The 17,150-nt window shown below is 39.6% G+C and overlaps 2 protein-coding genes across 4 annotated transcripts in view; both read left to right on the top strand.

Annotated features, from left to right (window-relative positions):
• LOC124264148 (E3 ubiquitin-protein ligase CCNB1IP1-like) overlaps positions 1-1,382 on the top strand; it is a 28,432-nt gene extending 27,050 nt beyond the window's left edge. For both annotated transcript variants that reach the window (XM_046698887.1, XM_046698885.1), the window contains exons 10-12: positions 120-246; positions 471-530; positions 851-1,382. In XM_046698887.1, coding sequence (XP_046554843.1) covers positions 120-246; positions 471-530; positions 851-933 — 270 coding nt within the window. In that variant the 3' untranslated portion in view covers positions 934-1,382. The remainder of the gene's footprint in view (positions 1-119; positions 247-470; positions 531-850) is intronic.
• A 309-nt stretch (positions 1,383-1,691) lies between these two features.
• LOC124264140 (radial spoke head protein 6 homolog A-like) lies at positions 1,692-14,807 on the top strand. 2 transcript variants are annotated; one of them, XM_046698873.1, is made up of 12 exons: positions 1,692-3,589; positions 6,054-6,243; positions 6,637-6,750; positions 7,189-7,410; positions 7,653-7,671; positions 10,056-10,166; positions 10,618-10,715; positions 11,689-11,839; positions 12,105-12,214; positions 12,515-12,653; positions 13,116-13,239; positions 14,189-14,807. In XM_046698873.1, the coding sequence occupies exons 1-12, from the start codon at positions 3,417-3,419 to the stop codon at positions 14,442-14,444; spliced, it is 1,707 nt and encodes a 568-aa protein (XP_046554829.1). In that variant the 5' UTR covers positions 1,692-3,416; the 3' UTR covers positions 14,445-14,807. The 2 variants fall into 2 exon arrangements, with proteins under 2 accessions (XP_046554829.1, XP_046554828.1); XM_046698872.1 differs by having other exon boundaries at positions 11,689-11,842.
• The last annotated feature ends 2,343 nt before the right edge of the window (positions 14,808-17,150 follow it).

Here is a 17,150-nt window from a genome sequence, read left to right as displayed (position 1 = left end):
GAAACGTCGCTCTCACTGTTATAAAGAAAATGTTCATCCATAGATTGTCTTTCTTCCTTACTGCTCCAACTTTTATATACATATACATGTCGATATATTCAGTATCTGTCTGTATTCAGTCCTTGTACGAATCACTCCGGCGACGGTGCATCACACCTGCTTCCTTCAACGGGGGTGGGGATGCGTCCATGATTGATCAGACAGCCAGCAGATTACAGAACTTCACTATGAACCTAACCACTGGAGGTACTGGTAATTCATTTCGCATACAGTCAAGTCAAGTATGAAAACATTCGCGAGTGAATGAATCTTATTTTATATTGTTGCAGCTTAAGTGCAGTGAATTAATGTTAAACCGGGATTCAACAGATAAAAGTAAGTGTGATAACATTCATTTTATAATCAGCTGTGTTAACATCAAGTCACAAGGAGTATACCCACGAGCTATAGTGCTATTCGTTTTTCATCAGATGTCTTGCGTGGGCAGAATTCCTCGAATCAAGGTTCTAGGGGACAGTCACCTCCGGAAAGTGAGTGTCTATCATTTGACAAACAAACGTATTAATCACCAAGAGCAAATGTACAATTTTAGAATAACTGAGAGGTAAATCATGAGGTGTGTGATGCCAATGAATTAAAAAGCAGGAAAGCCTGGCTCTATTCCCAGCAGGGTAATATGACAGTCACTTTAAAGTCCTTCCCGGTGGCTTGCAAGTAAAGTTAGTTTGAACGACACAAATAATATATTACTAACCCCTTTGGTCAAAAGCCAATATATGTATATATACTATGAAAATATGCATTTACTGAGAACATTATTTAAACTCAAGTATTGTCTTTTATATCCTAGGGGATTTTGTATTTCGGCCAAACAACACTCCCCTGTTAGCAGAGCAGAGCAGATTCAGTTTGATGTTGGGGACACCAAAGTAGGTATCATGCACCTACATAGAGACGAATCAAGGGAGTGCGCCCTGAAGACCCCGGAGACATGTTCAGTGTAGTGGTTCAAGATTGAAATATCAGTTAATTTTGGGCTTTACTGAATTTTACAAATGGATTCAGTAAATCTGACGAGTGTTATTAAGGTCTACTGGCTTTGTATTTGCTTTGGAGAGTTTTAGCTTATATAATTCTGTAGATTTTAGTATTAGTTAATATTGATTAGTACGAAACTGATATTACTAATGATAAACAGAGGGGATTTACTTGACATGCATATGGGGTTTGTGGTTCATTTGAAGTCATTTCGCAAGCTGAGGAAATGTCCCCTACAATGTCACATTTAACCCTAACATACGCCCAATTACCTAGCCCCTAAAGAGTTATATACATGTAATAGTTTGTGTGTGGTGTGGACACCATTTGGTAGACCATTTGATATTCTGTTGTCCGCGAAAATTCCCGAAAAGATAATTGTGCTTCAGACTTCTGGGGAGAAAATGTAGGTTGTTTACCACAAACATATACTAGTATTGTTACAATTCATTCCTTTTTAGATGTGGCTAATAAGTATTTATATTCCATACAATATATCTATCAACCTCAGCCCCTTCCAATATCAAGGGGCGGTGGGGTAGCCAAGTGGTTAAAGCGTTCGCTCGTCACGCCGAAGACCCGAGTTCGATTCCCCACATGGGTGCAATGTGTGAAACCCATTTCTGGTGTCCCCCGCCGTGATGTTGCTGGAATATTGCTAAAAGCGGCGTAAAACACTAAACTCACTCACTCCAATATCAAATATATTCATCAGAACTCATTATATGAATACAAGGAATGCACACGTTACGATATAAAGTATGTACATGTTTGTGAAGAAAGACATGGGACAATGCTTCTTTCATGCTTAAACATAAACAGCCAACTGCATCCACATATCTCTTCAGTCTTGTTCTATTTAATTGTGGTAATTTAACTATATAATGTAAACGATTAATGTTTTCGGTCAAACAGTTTCCGTTGGAAACAATATCCAGATGAGAAAATATTCCAGAAACTGCCTGTGGAAATATTATCTTTGGAAATATTTCCCAAGGATGTTACCTCCCATGGATCTCTAGTGCGAAACACATATCCTATCACAATAAAACCTCATCAATTTAGGCATTTATTTCTCACCCTAATTCAAACATGGCTGCAAACGCATTAATATGACCAGATATTCCAGAACATAATAAAGACTGCAAGGAAAAGGTAAGTTATTCACCCATGTTGTAGGGTGTCTAAAATTAAACAAAAAAGAACTGATTTTTCGATTGTGATGAATTTGAAACTAATGGTATAATTTTGGTAATGTTTTAATAATTGTCTTAACTGTTTGTTCAAGAACAGTGTATACATTTTTGCCTTACAGTTTACTGTTACAAAGTATCCTTGCGTTCATGCGTGCTACTAGCCCCATATAGCCTGTCAGAAGAAAATATTGTTATATGAAATATTTATTTCTTGAAAGAAGTTGCATATTATGTTTACATTTCCTAAACATGCACATAAGGGACATAAAATACGCCTCCTCAGGACAATCTTATCAAAGTTGTGTTTTTTATTATTCCTATTAAAGTCACAGATGTTTTGTGTTTGTGTTTGTCATTATTTTAACTAGACAAAAAAACGCTTTGAAGGATAAGAACGTACATGCAAAATAAGAAAGGGATATATTGTTATTGTCTGAAATTTGTTTTGTAAATGTTGAACAGTCCTCTCCATACAGAACTACCTTGTATTGTGATATACCCCTCACAACTAACTGAGCATGGTTTCAGTTGTAAGGCAACTATATATGATATACCTAGCTCACGTCAAGTCCACGCCTATTTATTAACATTATCTAAGATGCTATCTGTATTCGCACAATGGTAGCATAGGGCCAACTCACTATTGCTTAACGACCTTTTAAATAATTCAAACATTAATCGAGCCGGTAGCGATCGAGTTGCGAGCCAGTCGAGATTAAAATCCCAGATATCTAATTGTTTTCGTGTAAATTCTTTATGAGACTCCAACGTTCGTAGTACAGTGCGAGTCCTAATTTGATTAAGATACGAGAGAGCGCCGGTTACTAGGAGCCGTGGACAAAACTTGGCCGGATACATTGCTTTGTTTTGTGCGTCAGTATGTGTAGTATCTAGCATTTTCGTACCTTGTTTACATACAGATTGTACCGATGTATTGTGGGTAAACTCTTGTTACCTAGGAAATTCTCGAAAGATGAGTTTTGTATGAAAGTGTCAGTCGCTATTGACGAATTAACTCTGTGTATATCCCGTTGCCATTACAACGTTCTATTTTGATCCGTCACACCAGCGTTCACTTGAATGGGGCACTAGTTACTTCAAGACTTCATTATCAAAATTATTTGTTTGGTTTCACCTAAACCAACCAGTTATTTCGCAAAATATAATATATCGCGAGTCAATATGGCTGGAGGGAGCGAGAAGAATGTCATTAAAGGAATGAGGGATGTTCCCAAACGTCCATCAGAAGATGAGAATGAAGAGGAATCTCTTCCTGTCCTGTCTGAAGAGGACAGAAACTGCATGAATGCCAAGATGCACCTCCTAACACAATCCACAGACGAAGGCATTTCCTTGTAAGTAGGCTCAGGCCAGCAAATTGATCATGAATTTTGTTCCGTAGAATCTCCATAGTAACACTTTGTGATACATCCCTTACCTTAATTTTTTTTATCTTAGTTGTTAGTATTTACTGCAAACTTTTCCATATCAGAGTCGACTGGATTTTTACTGACCATTTAAGGAAGTAGTTTTCGATGGCCTGTATATAACGGAGTATATCAAAAAACCCATATGCATCCGATAAACAAGCGTCAGCTTTAACGACAACAAATGTATTCGACAACAACAATCCCTCGGGGCCCTCAGTAGCGACATGTGAACAAATATTTTCATATCAAGATATTGTTCCCATGACAGGTGCATGCACCTTAGTAACACGGACAATTGTCCATATGATGTCACACCAGAACTATATATAATACCCTGAGTTATGAAAGTTAACCAAAGTAATATATAATGGCGATGAAAGGTAGTAATATATATATATATTCACATAGGTGGCTTTTCTGTTGTAACAAGTGCCATATATATATATATATATATATGTATGTGTGTGTGTGTGTATATATATATCGGCTGTTGTTACAACAGAATAGACACCTATATGAATTATAATATGTACATAAAACTGTGCCATATTTATCGTTACGTTTGACATTTTAGATTATTTGTCACTTCTTTTAACCTTGGCTGAGGTCGTGCTGAGATTCTTATAGGAGTGTATGATTAGACGTCGTTTATACCACGCTACGCCATAACTAATATGGGTGTGTATACAGGCCATACAATAATAATTGTGAAGATTCATGAATGGAGTGTTATTATTTGGCTAACATGGGCACATTCTGAATCAAATAAAGAAATCACTTTTTTCAAGGGTCGGGTATCTTTTCAATAAATATCTCCCCTTAACCCAAAATGTATTGTGGAGCCGGATTCGCGAATGCACTGGATGCAAGGTGTAATCAGAAACATGAATTTGCCAGAGAATCCCACACCTGTTGACATACTGAGGGTATATGCTATTACGGCTTCTTATTTCCAGTAAAATGTGTTGAAGTTCTGGTCTATGTGATACTGATACTTTGTCTTCAAGATCGTCGCCAATGCTTGGCGATGCGAATAGCATAATGCAAGTAAACAGAGTTTAATATCTCTTCAACTTGCAAAACATTTTCTTTAATCAACAAACTATGTTTTCGACATCTTTTTGCGATGTTTTAAGCAGGGACTATTTAAAATTCATATATATTTTTTGTGACGGTGGGCGCTACAAGTCAGGTCAACCATTGAAGCAGACGTTATTGTAAAGCGTTTTCGGGAAAGTGAATGTAAAAGTTGCACCCCCGATTCGCTTGATGGCTGTTTCACAAAGAATGCTTGTGTATGTTCGTAACCGTTGTGAGACCAACAATATATTGTATAACATGCGTATTTATTATTGTTACATGAAGGTAACTGAGTTGGAAATTGTGAAATCATATGAATAGCATTCATAAAAATAGTCCAGTCATTAAAGCAGTTGATATGGGCAAACTAGATGGTTCAGTGTAATCGGGTAACTGCTGGTAGCGACAGCAGAGTAGCGTCCCTTGTTTGTTTTCGCGTGGAGGTTCAGTATATTTTACCTCCGCATCAAATGTTTCATTTCCGGCAAATAATGGGTAAACTTGGCGATTGAATGACCTCGGCTATAAGAGTGAGTGAGTTTGGTTTTACGCCGCTTATAGCAATATTCCAGCAATATCACGGCGGGGGACACCAGAAACAGGTTTCACACAGTGTACCCATGAGGGGAATCGAACCCGGGTTCTCGGCGTGACGAGCGAACGCTTAACCACAAGGTTATCCCCACCTCTGTAATAGATTTAATTGCATAATGATATGCAGTCAATTTCGGCGGTTGTAAACAATGTTGCAAAACACCGGGTTAACCCATACAGTCTTTAGAGCAGGCTACTCTTGGATGTAGGATGTTTATAATGAACGATCTTGCAGATTGTCGTCCTGTCCACAGTTGGTACATCGCTGCCGGACTAGACTGAGATAAAAGCATGTTACGGAGGATTTGAAATTTAGTACAATTAAGACAGAACATTTGTTGACAGCACTACACCAGGTACTGAATAACTATCATTAGACTTTTACTCCATAAACAATCTACTCATTACTTAAAAATCCTCCGGAGCATCAAGGCAAATGGTTCAAGCAGGCCGCAAGCCGCAAAATTATAGCGTAATGACTGCGATCCGTAAATAATCGAGTCTGGACAAGAAAATCCAGATCTGCGCATTTGGGATACGATGACTTGCATCAACCAAGTCGGCAGCCTCATGATCCAGTTGTCTCCTCGTATGAAAAGCATGGGTTGCTGAAGACAATTTGGTAGAAGTGGTCGGTATCAACTCGTCATGTTTCAGAAATGTATTTCGTATAAACATTGTCCACTTGTAACGAATCACATTATTGGACATCAAGGTACGACCATCTGGCTGTCTTGCTGTCGGGAGCCCTGGAACATCAACCGGAGAACTTTTTAGACAACCTTGAGAAACTGAGTCTACAGTTGAAGAGGGACAAAGTGAAGATCACCCAGAGTACAGTTAGATCTATTCCACCACCTTCGCCCAGCTACCACCTTGCTAAGGTTGAACAGAGACAGTTCCAAGTTAGTGAACAGCAATATTTGTGTCTTTTGCTTCTTGATATAGACACACCTACATATACAGGCTGCTTGTTTTTAAGGTTTTAGCATCAACACTGCATGATTTTATCAAGGTTTATTCATTTAAGAAGATAACAGTACAACGGTATTTAAGAACACTACTAAGAAAGAGAAAATGTTTTGCGCATTGAATGGAATGACTTCGTAGCAGCAGAAAGCTGTCCGTATTTTTTGTGTTTCTCATCCGCGCTGAATTTTCACTCCGACGTGAAATAATGTAAGCTTTTCTTATCTGGGATTTTCCCGCCGCTGTTGAAATTAATGCCCATTTGTGATACAAAATAGGCTTACTCTTCCGCAATGAGCCAATGAGTGAAATGCACGAATGTCTTCCAGAAAATCAGCAATGAAGAGATGAACCGACTCCACGATTTTCCGGAAGATGGCCTTCAGGAAGATGAGAGATACACGGCGATTCCGAACCTCATGAAACAGGCTCATTGCTTCCAGGTCGGTGGACTTTGACATCATATTCTCTGATGTGTCTATGGTATATAAATACGGTTTACATTATGCATATTCCACACATTCGTTGTTGTAATTATCCGGGGTCTTTTTTATTAAATGTATCACGGAATCTCTCTTTCTCTGACCAATAAAACAATGTTTTATTTATGGTTATTGCCCTGACGAACTAATATCCTGATTAACCGTTTAATATCTAGTTGACGGTTTGGTGTAGTTTAGTCATTAAAGCGATCACTCTTCACACCGAAAACCGAGTTCGATTCATCTCATGGAATGAAGACGGTTTCAAGAAGCTCATTTTATGTTCCCGCTGATTATTAAAGTATTTTGTCTAAAAGAAGCGTGAAATCCTTATTCACTAACGACTTATGCCTAACTATTTCTTGCAAAAGTATTGTCAAAGTTATGGTACTTTCCTAGATGGCGGGTGTTGGTCTGTCGATGGAGGAATACACCCGCATAGCTCTGTCTCTGAGGGAGCTGGTCAAAGTGTGGCCGATAGAAACTGTCCGGTTCTGGGGGAAGGTTCTGGGACTAAAGCAAAACTACTACGTAGCGGAGGCGGAATTCCCGGAAGGGGAGTATGAAACCGACATCAGTGATGACGAGGAAGAGGAAGACGACGACCCGGCAGAGGAGAGGGTAAGTGAATCGTTGGAAGAAAGAATCACGACAGATTTATTGTTATGCAAGCTTCGTGAAAAGAGACACCAATGTAAAGAATAAAGTTTGGCCTGCCATATGCAACCTAATGCGGACGCACTGACGAGTATAATTTTGAGCAGGACAGTAGATTATGGTTAAGATTCTGGTTAAGTAGTTTACCAACTAATGTGACTATTGATGTTTCATATTGTTGTTTCAGGAGGATATTGTTGTTTCAGGAGGATAGTCTTTTTGACGGTAAGTGTGAATATCTTTTCCAATTGATTGTTCGGGAAGAAGTCAATGAAGTTATTTGTTTAATAAAGACGTCGTTGATAAAAGTATTTAAATGAACTCCAGTTGGTTCATACAATGCATGGATCAGTTTGGAGTGTACTTAATTGAAGTCCAGGTGGTTCACACAATGCATGGATCAGTTAGGAATGTATTGAATTGAATTCTAGGTTGCTCACACACTGTATGGATCAGTTAGGAATGTCCAGGTGGTTCACACAATGTATGGATCAGTTAGGAATGTATGGATCAGCATGGATCAGTTAGGAATGTATTTAATTGAACTCTAGGTGGCTCATACAATGTATGGATCAGTTAGGAATGTATTCAATTGAACTCCAGGTGGCTCACACAATGCATGGATCAGTTAGGAATGTATTTAATTGAACTCCAGGTGGTTCACACAATGCATGGATCAGTTAGGTATGTATTCAATTGAACTCCAGGTGGTTCACACAATGTATGGATCAGTTAGGAATGTATTTAATTGGACTCCAGGTGGCTCACACAATGTATGGATCAGTTAGGAATGTATTTAATTGAACTCTAGGTGGCTCACACAATGTATGGATCAGCTAGGAATGTATTCAATTGAACTCTAGGTGGCTCACACAATGTATGGATCAGTTAGGAATATATTTAATTGAACTCTAGGTGGTTCATACAATACATGGATCAGTTAGGAATGTATTTAATTGGACTCCAGGTGGCTCACACAATGTATGGATCAGTTAGGAATGTATTTAATTGAACTCTAGGTGGCTCACACAATGTATGGATCAGTTAGGAATGTATTTAATTGACCTCTAGGTGGTTCATACAATACATGGATCAGTTAAGAATGTATTTAATTGGACTCCAGGTGGCTCACACAATGTATGGATCAGTTAGGAATGTATTTATTTGAACTCCAGGTGGTTCACACAATGTATGGATCAGTTAGGAATGTATTTAATTGGACTCCAGGTGGCTCACACACTGTATGGATCAGTTAGGAATGTATTTAATTGGACTCTAGGTGGTTCACACAATGCATGGATCAGTTAGAAATATATTTAATTGGACTCTAGGTGGTTCATACAATACATGGATCAGTTAAGAATGTATTTAATTGGACTCCAGGTGGCTCACACAATGCATGGATCAGTTAGGAATGTATTTATTTGAACTCTAGGTGGCTTCACACAATGTATGGATCAGTTAGGAATGTATTTAATTGGACTCCAGGTGGCTCACACACTGTATGGATCAGTTAGGAATGTATTTAATTGGACTCCAGGTGGTTCACACAATGTATGGATCAGTTAGGAATGTATTTAATTGGACTCCAGGTGGTTCACACAATGCATGGATCAGTTAGGAATATATTTAATTGGACTCTAGGTGGTTCGCACAATGTATGGATCAGTTAGGAATGTATTCAATTGAACTCTAGGTGGTTCACACAATGCATGGATCAGTTAGGAATATATTTAATTGGACTCTAGGTGGTTCGCACAATGTATGGATCAGTTAGGAATGTATTCAATTGAACTCTAGGTGGTTCACACAATGCATGGATCAGTTAGGAATATATTTAATTGGACTCAGGTGGTTCATACAATACATGGATCAGTTAGGAATATATTTAATTGGACTCCAGGTGGCTCACACAATGCATGGATCAGTTAGGAATGTATTTAATTGAACTCCAGGTGGTTCACACAATGCATGGATCAGTTAGGAATGTATTCAATTGAATGTAGGTGGTTCACACAATGCATGGATCAGTTAGGAATGTATTTAATTGGACTCCAGGTGGCTCACACAATGCATGGATCAGTTAGGAATGTATTTAATTGAATTCTAGGTGGCTCACACAATGTATGGATCAGCTAGGAATGTATTCAATTGAACTCTAGGTGGCTCACACAATGTATGGATCAGTTAGGAATATATTTAATTGAACTCTAGGTGGTTCATACAATACATGGATCAGTTAGGAATGCATTTAATTGGACTCCAGGTGGCTCACACAATGTATGGATCAGTTAGGAATGTATTTAATTGACCTCTAGGTGGCTGGTTCATGCAATGTATTTAATTGATCTAGGTGGTTCACACAATGCATGGATCAGTTAAGAATGTATTCAATTGAACTCCTAGGAGTGGTTCACACAATGCAAGCTGGATCAGGTAATACATGGATTAGTTAGGAATGTATTTAATTGAACTCTAGGTGGCTCACACAATGCATGGATCTGTTAGAATGTCTTTAAATGAACTGAAATGGCTCGCACAATGCAATGATCAGTTAATTGCTCTCATCTCATTTCCCATATTCCCTATACCATAACTCTTTTTTCCAGAAACCACAACCATATTGTCCATGAAGCCGCTGTTCAAGCACCCACGTAAAATCCCCTGTGATGCAGCAGGGACAGGCTTGAACAAAAAGGTGTACTTCGTGTGCTCAGAACGTGAGTGGGGGTGTCAAATACAGCTACGGTATCTTTAAGTTGCAGAAGGCAGAGATGACTTGCTGATTTCAACGTTTTGTACATACGCCAGTTCCTTGTATAAAGCAAATGTTGCTTTGCTAAACGTACTATATAGCACATGTATCGAAAGGTAGTAATGAAATTGAAATCCATGTCATCTCTGCCTTCATTAATAAAAATTCTGTTGAGTATATTTTGAATATAATGCTGCTTAGCAATAAAAATAACAATGATAATTATCTGGACTCACGTAAAATTGTTTAGTTTGAATGTTGTGGGCGACATGTTAATGTTGATTATATATTTTGGACAGTCCCTTGTTATGATGGAACATTGTTGATGTTATTGATTTGCTTGTGCTAAGGTGTGACTTTACATGAAGTTGGTCCGAAATAGCTCCTGTCTATACGTTTTATTATTCTATTTTCAGCCTGCCAGCCGTGGTATCGTTTACCCCATGTCACACCTGAACAAATTGTCACTGCTAGAAAACTAAGGAAGTACTTCACTGGATATCCCAACCAGCAGGTAATCTAACATTCTTCTGTATTCACTGTGTCGTACGAGGCTACAACGTGTATTGGCTGGACAGGTTGGGTGGGGTGACTTGGATGATTGCAAATCTCCATCGCGTAGATCGGTGCTCATAATGTCCATCACGCGACTCTCTGGTCGAGACACACTTATTTACAGTCCGGCAGGGGTGGAAATAACTTTAAAATTGTTAGTGTACTCCGGTACAGTGGCACATGCAAAATCACTTGCCCTGATACTTTTCCACTATACCGGCCGTTTTCTTGTTGATTTTTTAAATAAACAACATTATTAACATTGGAATATCAACTGGACACCGGTACAGTGTGATATACAAATTTGCTTGCCCGACAGAAAAAAACACTGGACTCGGGCGTCGGGCAATGGGTTATTTCCACCCCTGCTCAGTCCACCGTCATATACGACATACTGCTAATCATTGCCTTGCCAACAGTCTTGTTTGTGTACCAAGTCGTATGTGGACCACGTATTTTGCACTGCCGTGACAGTTCCAAGTCATACATAGTAAAGTAACTGGCAAAGGAAACGATACCAAGTCGAAATCACTGATATTACAAAACATGCATGTTGCCCATACACCTGTTATTACAATTCACTTTCCTTTTTCACAATGGTGGTTTGTCGTTTTGTAATATCAGTGATTTTGTCTTGGTATCGTTTCTTTTGCCCGTTAGTTTAGTTAGATGATTGTTTCATCTATCTGTTCACGGAGAGCTACAACGGAAATGTACAACTGATATATCTACACATTATGACCAAATCTTTATTTAATCAATAATTTACTTTACTTGATAATACTAAATTCCAATTTGTAAATTGTTCCTGATATGGAAATAACTGCTAGTTATGAACTGACAACATATGAAATTCGTCGATGTGGAAAACCAAGTATTTTGTTGTAGCCTTTAGATGTATTCAAATAAGACATATCAAATCCACTTTGTAGATGGTGACATATCCACCATTCCCGGGTCTTGAAAAGAACTATCTTCGGGCGCAAATTGCCCGGATCAGTGCCTCTACACATGTCTCCCCCATTGGATTCTTCAAGTTTGACGAGGAGGGGGAGGAGGAAGAAGAGGGGGAGCCGGCGGAGGGTAGTAAGGCTATCCCTTCTATTGCTTGATTAAGACCATAGAAAAATATATACTTGTGAATATGCGTAAAATGTATTCATTTTTCAACTAGATTGATGCAATTTAATCTCCTCCAAATACGATTTCCAATACGTGTATCCGTCTAAATACGAACAACGAAAATTGCACCTGTACCTCCACATTTTCGAGACAAGCAGAACCGTAAAAGTCATGATACTGTTGCTGAATTTGGATTGAATTGACAGTACTCTTGTATTTTCTATAGGTAGGGATGGGTTCGTGGAAGATCAGGACTTCGAGGGACTGAGCATGAGAGACCTGACAGATCAAGGAATGACGAATTGGGTCCACCACACTCCGTTTGTCCTACCACAGGTATGGGACCTTCCTAAGTATACGATTTAAAATCTGCCCAACGCTTTAATTAAATATATCTCTGTCGAATTTTGTTTGTTGAAATAGAACTCCATATTAAACAAACAAATGTATATCAGAGGTAAACACTGCTCGGGGTCTTTTAAATATATTTCATTTTGTGTAAAATACTACTTCTATATAAAATCAATTTAATGTATTCATATATATGAACATAAGAGAACGTGACAGGATGTTTTGTTTTTTTGCTTTGTGTTTGCTGGTTTTTATGCTCAGTGGTACTGGTGTTTGTGACAACAGGGTCGGATTACGTGGTACAACCCTCTGCAGGGGCACGAGGGAGAGGAAGAGAACGAGGAAGAGGAGGAAAGAAACGAGCCCGATGAACCGGAACCGGAACATGGGCCGCCATTGTTGACTCCGCTATCAGAGGATGCCCGTGAGTTGGATTCATTTTTCTTTTAATGCTATAAGATGTACCAATGTCCTTATTAACTTTTCAGATTTATCAATAGAAACGTATTTGGAGCACTTTCAACGTATTTGTTTGTCACATTTTTCGAGCACCTAATATACAGTATGCCATAGGTGTTTGAGACAATAGTAATACACATTATATTACACATTATATTGATACACGTTGGTTAGATATTGCATACTATGCCCGAAAGAGATTCCGAGTTACAATAGGTCCCCAGCAACGTGTGTTGGCCTTAATGGATTAGTTTGTTGTCTGTGTGTTATCGTACCAGATGGCATGGTCGTTGCTAACAATATCGATCACCGGATAGTCTTGTCCAGACTCGGATTATATATAGGTCATTGGTTAGATATTGCTTCAGTGCTACGTTAAATGAGAAACAAATATCATACTACAATGTTGGTAACGCTTTCTTTGTAGAGGTTGGAAAGAGTCCGGCTTGGATTGCGAAGGCGTCATCACAGTTTGTCCCAGAATATTCAGTGGCTATTCTTCACTCGAACACATGGCCAGGGGCGTATGCCTTTGCTTCTGATAAAGCGAGGTTAGTGATCGGGTTGTGTGAGGCAGTCGGGTTTAAATCGGATTTAAAGAAACAATTCAGTTACATAGCGGCCTATCAGTGGAATGTGGGAAGACAGATGGCATTTGGCTGTCACTTTCGGGAAACCCGTGAGCACGAGAATGGTGCCAAAACAAACATCGTCATCTGGGCGATTCTGGAAGCCGTACCTGGGATCAGTGGTTCTTGTCATTGCTAAGGGGAGTAACTCTGTACTGCGAATTGCGGTGTCTTGGACCATATGGCGAGGATAAAGTCCAACGAATAAAGTAAAATCAATTGGAAAGAATGATTTGTCCAGCGAAACATATGCTCCCTTCAGCATATGTCGTAAGTTGGTTACTTGCTTTGTAACAATTGATGTAAAGTATAAACAGACTTGCTAAGTTGCTAGCTGTCTCCTGAATTTGGACAAAACTTACAGGTTTTGCCTGTTACTGGTCCGATATTCTGCCAAAGGCCGCCCGAAATCGTCTCACTACTCACATACGTTGAAGGTCATTTCTTGATGTAGTTTTCATATGACACGACTTCAATATACTTATATATCTTACGACAGCGTATATACACAGGATAATGCAAGTGCGTGTGCTGAAAATAACCATTCACATTAGGCCATAACTAAGTTGTTGTTATAGTCGGTATTGTTGTGTGTGTTTATAACGAAGCAAATGTGAATACTGAACAAGTGTGGAAATACATCTTCCGACTCGGGAAAATAAACGCAAACCCAGAAACCTAAATATCTGCTCACATTCTAATACAGGTAAGGACAGCGCGAGAAAGATGCATAAAATATCCTACAAGAACTTGACATTTTCAAAGTGTTCGTATTACGCAGTTTCCATTAACCACCTTGCCAGTTAATCAACAAATCAGTTTGCTGAGGTATTACCTTCATTTTCACCAACAACCTGTATTCATTTCACAGGTTTTTTGAGAACGTGTATATTGGCTGGGGACATAAACATCTTGAGAGTTGTTTCGAACCTGCCATCCCTGAGCCACCGTTACCCGAGTTCCCGACTGGACCGGAAGTAATTGAAGCGGAGGACCCGTCACCAGAGACAGAGGCGGCTGTACGCTCGGCAATGCGCGAGAAGGAGTTAGATGCCCCGGAAGAGGAAGAGGAAGTTGGAGAGATGGAGGCGGAAGAAGAGGAAGAGGGTGATGAAGAGGACCAATAGGTCAATGCGCAGAAACGCAAAGCTCTGTTATTTGCTGTATTATAGAGACGAAAATCTGTATTGTCATCCCTAACACGTTTAGTTAAAATCATGAAATGTGGATGGGAATGGGAAAGCAACTATATATCGGACATCCCTTCCAATCTTATGCAGGCGTTCTAAAAGAATGTCGTCTTGGTCGTGTGGTCTGTTTTACGTGCAGAGTAGCTATTGTTGTAGGAATTCTATTTAGGAGAATACTAAATGTGCCATAATTCCTGAGTCCAGTTTTAACTCCATGACTTGGAACTTGGCAAAAAACTTTTAACAATTTTGTATTGAACATTGCTGCGAATTTGATGAGAATAAGAATGTTTTTGTGTAATAAATTTACTTAGTCTGAATGATGACTTCATATTGATCTGGAAGAGAATTTATCAATTCAGTTACTGTTTTAATACGTTAATGGGAACAAATTTAAACAACCATAGGTTTGATTCTATCAAAGGTATTAGCCTCTTACGTTTCTTGCAAAACAGCATTTACGCTGCGCTCGCCGTGTTTTTTTTAAAGAAGTGCTGAGTCGTGTTTCGAATGTCATTGGAGGATTCTATAGCCCTGTGGAATTTGTTTTACCATACGCCTTCATTCAAGTTTAGACACTACAATTTTCTCCATTCGTGTTATATGTTCCTAATTACTCGAGCGATGTTCTGTCAGTGGAAGAATGGAAATGATCTTTGGCTTCTCTATGTATATAATGGTTTTGGTGTATCTTTAAAGTGCCAACTGAAAACATGTTCTGGCTCGATCAAAAATCCCCTTTTGAGAGTAGCCTCCTTAATCACCGGACCGCCTCCGTGGTGTAGTGGTTAGAGCGTCCGCCCGGAGAGCGGAAGATCGCGGGTTCGATCCCCGACCGCGTCATACCAAAAGACGTTAAAATATGGTACTTGTTGGTCCCTACCTGGCGCTCGGCATTAATGGGTACAACAAGGACTGGTCGGCTCGGAGTCAGTATAATGTGTCTGAGTGGGGTATTCATGCTTCACTGCGGCATGGTATCTCAGTGGGCTAGCACTATAAAACCGGCTTCAGTCTGGGATAGTACAAGCAGCCGCACATACACATACACACGCATGCACGTCGTCATATGAGCGAAATATTCTCAAGCACGACGTTAAACCCAAGTTCACCTCACATCACCTTAATCACCGGGTCCCATGTCTTGTCTCGTGAGTCACGTGCGCCGCGCCTTTGCAGGTGTATACCAGCTTGCCAGGACACGTGTACAGCATATAAAGAAATAACTGTTGGTAGAGTTCACACAGTTGCTGAACATCTTTCTATTGGTTCAATCGCATCACTGAAAATATGTCGAAGCATATGTGCGTGTTAATGGGTCTTTTGTTGCACCACCTGGTTCAGATAACTGATTCTGAATATCACTGGATTTTAATCTTCCACAGTATGGGTAAGTACATCCTTGTCACATTTGACTGGGTCAAGACACATGCCTTCTTTATTGTATTTAGTGAGCAATCAACAATTTCACACATGCAACTCGCACACCTGGCTGTTCTACCAGCAAGTCCCCCACCCCCACCCCTTAATGAGATGACTGTCTGTTAAACAACGTTTGTAAGCAGCTAGCATTATTCCAGTGGCAAGAATTATGAGATAAATCATCAGAGTAGGTCTGTCGATTTCATGCGATTTGGTTTTGTTGCATTTATTAGATTTTGTGTTAGTGAGCAATTCATCGGTCTCAAATGAAATCAAACGGACTGTAAGTCTGTGCAGTTTCCAACAACACCGTCAGTGTCAATCCTTCATCCCTTATTCAGTGGATACTTCTCGCTTCGTTGAAGTATGTGGACTATATGTTATTCAACAACGTATGTTATGGATTTACAACTTTTTTGATATTTACAACACGACGTTTCTGTGCTACTTCTTGCCCCTTCATCAGGTGGTGTAGCCTGAGAAGTAGCCCAGAAACTTCGTGCTGTATATATTTAAGGAGTTGTAAATCCATGACATACGTTGCTGTGTTACCTCCCAACTTCTAATGCCCATCAAGCATCTATATGTTATTGTTAATGAAGTTTAAGGTGCACTCACATAAAGATGATACCATTGGAGATTCTATTCCAAAGCAATCAATATTTAGCGGATATTTCTATTACCTTCATCGGTGCTTGTTATTTAAAAGTGAGTGAGTGAATGAGTTTAGTTTTACGCCTCACTCAGCAATATCCCAGCTATATGGCGGTGGTCTGTAAATAATGGAGTCTGGACCAGACAATCCAGTGATAAACAGCATGAGCATCGATCTACGCAATTGGGACACGATGACATGTATCAGCCAAGTCAGCGAGCCTGACCACCCGATCCCGTTAGTCACCTCTTACGACGAGCATGGGTTACTGAAGATCAATTCTAACCTGGATCTTCACGTGTGTCATTTAAAAGGAAAGTGCCTTTTGGGGAGCTTCTGAATTTGCTCTTTATAAAGACTTTTCAAGATGGCATCAGATGTGAAGAATAACTGATGCAGGTCAAAGACACATGGCAGTGCGAAACATGAAACCTGATAACTGGAGTAGTGCCGCTAACAGGATGAAACCTCCACGAGTGTGTACAACATAAGCTCTCCTTCCAAAAAAAGGGGGCCGGCAGGGTAGCCTAGTGGTTAAGGCGTTCGCCTGTCACGCTGAAGACCCG

The sequence above is a fragment of the Haliotis rubra genome, unplaced genomic scaffold, assembly GCF_003918875.1.
Source record: "Haliotis rubra isolate DU_JTF1 unplaced genomic scaffold, ASM391887v1 Scf91, whole genome shotgun sequence".
NCBI classification, from domain to species: domain Eukaryota; kingdom Metazoa; phylum Mollusca; class Gastropoda; order Lepetellida; family Haliotidae; genus Haliotis; species Haliotis rubra.
Note: the sequence above shows the minus strand (reverse complement) of the source record. Positions and strands in the feature narration are given on the sequence as shown.

Coding starts and splice junctions, on each gene's coding strand:
- LOC124264140 (XM_046698872.1), top strand. CDS start 3,417: ATGGCTGGAGGGAGCGAGAAGAATGTCATTAAAGGAATGAGGGATGTT. Junction 6,751..7,188: donor AACAGGCTCATTGCTTCCAG/GTCGGTGGACTT, acceptor GTACTTTCCTAG/ATGGCGGGTGTTGGTCTGTC. Junction 13,240..14,188: donor TTTGCTTCTGATAAAGCGAG/GTTAGTGATCGG, acceptor TTCATTTCACAG/GTTTTTTGAGAACGTGTATA.